Genomic DNA, 2,717 nt, shown 5'->3' on the forward strand with positions numbered 1-2,717 from the left:
AGGCCTCCATGTTAACCACACTTTCCAACAAGTTTCTCGGCCACCACTCCCCGGTCAGGCTTTTACATCTATGTCCACATTCAATAAAAACTCGCTGCCTGGTGGGTGACCTGCCATTCGCAAACTGGGGCTTTGAGATCCCTGAGTCCCAAGGGCTCCTGAGGGGCCCATAAGGTGCCCTCTTTCCCAACGACACATCTGTGTGAGGCGGGCATCCCTCATGGACTTCAGCCAAACAGCGTTACTGCAGCGAAGAGAAGCCAGAAGCAGAACAAGAAGCCAGCCTCTTCCATGAAGCCGGCGCAGAGGCAGTTTGCAAAGATGTGAAGCAACGTCACTCCTCACCAGAGGTGTTTCTGCATTGGAAAACGGTTGTTTTGCATAAAAAAGTAACATAAATGGGTTTAGTATTGTTTCTAAGTGAGTTAATATTTTTAAATCTGGTTTTTAATTTCAAATGCAATAAATATCAATAGTGCTCACATGGAGAAAGCTCTCTGGGGTCAGTAATTTAAGGGGCATAAAGGGGTCTGAGAATAAAATGAGCACCTCTGTGTTGTGTGTTTGACACCTGTTAAAAACATCGCTGGCTAACGTGGCTGCCGCTCTCGGGGTACTGATTTTCAGGTGAATTAGATACTTAAAACAAACCACACAGTACAGTGAAAATGGGAACCTGTGTAAGGCGGAAACCTGTCAGAGAAGGAAAATGCAAACATTTTCCACTAATGGAGAGCAACAGAAAAATGTTAAGACTGCACGCATCAGAGATGGAAAACCTGTGAGCGCCAGAAAAACACAGTGGTCCCATGTGTTCTGGCTCTCACAGGTCTCACCGTCTCTTATCCCGGACAGCATTTCAGTGCCTCAGGGCCGCGGGAGCATCTCCCGCCGACTGTGCTGACGAGGGACAAGCGCAAACTAAAGCTGGCTTTGTTGGCAAGGACAGTCCCTGTCTGTGCAGCATTCCAGTCAATGCACTCTGTGGTTCTCGGCCACACAGCTGTGATGTGGAAAGCGCTCTGCCAGCCCCACCCCAGCCAACGGGCTGCTGCAACATTCAGGAGCTGTCAAGGACAGCACTCTCACAGTTCAGGAAGCGTTTCGGGCTCCGTGACTCAGGAGTCTTCTGTGCACTGGATTATTTTTATATGATTAGCTAATAACTCAGCAAGCATAAAAACAGTATAGTGTAAAAAGCAGCCAGTATAAAGTGGGAAGCAGCCACATGGCCCTTTCCAGACGGGGCGCAGGAGAGGCAGGCCCCCCTCTCTTTGCTCCTTGCTAGCAAAGACATGGAAGGCAGTTTACTAATGAGGATGAAGCGTCCGTGGCTCTGCTCACCGCTTCTACCTCACATGGTTTTCACCAATTCGTCTCCTTTCCCAGGTACTCCCATGTGGCAGGAGGAGGGTAACCCTGGCGGCCTGGCGCTGGTGCTGAGTAATGGTGGGTAACAGAAGCCAGGGGCCAGGCCCACACGTGTGCCCGCCTAGGCAGGAGGAAGGCACCTGGGCATGGTTCCTCCACAACTCACCTCAAGATGCCTGCTGATCTTCTCGAGGAGGTCCCTAGACTCCTGCAGGTCATTGGTGGCCACGAGCCTCCGCTTCATGATCGCAAGGGGCACCTCAGGGCTGGGGGTGAGGTCCAGGTGCTTGACTGGAGGCAGAGAGATGGGAGAGCTGGCTTTGTGTCTGGTTCCCTGAAACTGCATCAGCTTCATGGCAGCGATGGACTGGAGAGAGAGGGAGACAGCCAGGCTGAGTGGGGGGAGACTGTCCACACCCCTTGGTCAGCCCCTCCATAGCAGGCTCGTTCGCTTCAGATGGTTTGAGGACCGCTGAAGGACCACAACCACGGCCTGACACGCACAGTCACCTTCAGCAGAAGGCAAAGGGACACACCAAGCACCTAAAACCTACCAATGGTCAACTTCAGGAACACTTGCGTCTTTTATAGTGGAATGGCTACTTCTCCATGCACAAAACGGAACCACTGGGCCACAGTCTAGCAGAGTGTGGGCTGGAAGGCCTTAGCCAGTGGCTGCCCTGGACTCACCGTGCTCCCCTGCCTGTCCCCAGTGACTAGGAGTAGGGACACGTGAAGTCTCTGTCCAGGTGAGATCTGAGATGAGGTCCACCAGGAAGGGCAGAGCTCAGGGAACTGAAGGGGGCTGGGCTGCCAGCTGGCACTGGGGTCCAACCAAAGGAGCACCCCCCACTAGGCTGGGCTGGGACCCAGGGGTCACCACAAACTACATCCCAGCCAAGGGACAGACATGCTACAAGCCTCCAAAGACACTCCTGTTTCTGAACCAAGCGACGATAATCTAAACACAGATCTACAACAAAAAATATCACACACACCCCAAACCGGAAGACAGCTGCTACTGCATCAGTTCTGCCTCACGGCGGCCCCAGGTACGTCAGAGCAGAGCCGCGCCCCACAGGGCTTTCAGGGGCTGACTTTCCAGAAGCAGACTGCCAGGTCTGTCTTCTGTGGTGCCTCTGGCCGGACTCCAACCCCCAACCTTCTGGTTAGCAGTTAAGCATGTTAACCTTTCACGCCTCCCTGGGGACTCCAAAGATCCATACGTACACCGCCTACATCAGAGCCTAAGGGAAGGACCCACCACGTCTCAGCCAAGGTGAGACATGCCAGGGACACTGTAATGAGAATGGAAAGCCCAAGGCAAAAGAAGGGTGGCCCGGTGC

General features: G+C 53.4%; 1 protein-coding gene across 1 annotated transcript in view; it reads right to left on the bottom strand.

Annotated features, from left to right (window-relative positions):
* LGMN (legumain) overlaps positions 1-2,717 on the bottom strand; it is a 114,328-nt gene that overhangs the window by 6,524 nt on the left and 105,087 nt on the right. Inside the window, exon 10 of the mRNA XM_007944539.1 lies at positions 1,538-1,738. Within this exon, the coding sequence (XP_007942730.1) occupies positions 1,538-1,738 (201 nt within the window). The remainder of the gene's footprint in view (positions 1-1,537; positions 1,739-2,717) is intronic.

The sequence above is a fragment of the Orycteropus afer genome, unplaced genomic scaffold (assembly GCF_000298275.1).
Source record: "Orycteropus afer afer isolate SDZICR_OR568_19922 unplaced genomic scaffold, OryAfe1.0 scaffold00127, whole genome shotgun sequence".
NCBI lineage: Eukaryota > Metazoa > Chordata > Mammalia > Tubulidentata > Orycteropodidae > Orycteropus > Orycteropus afer.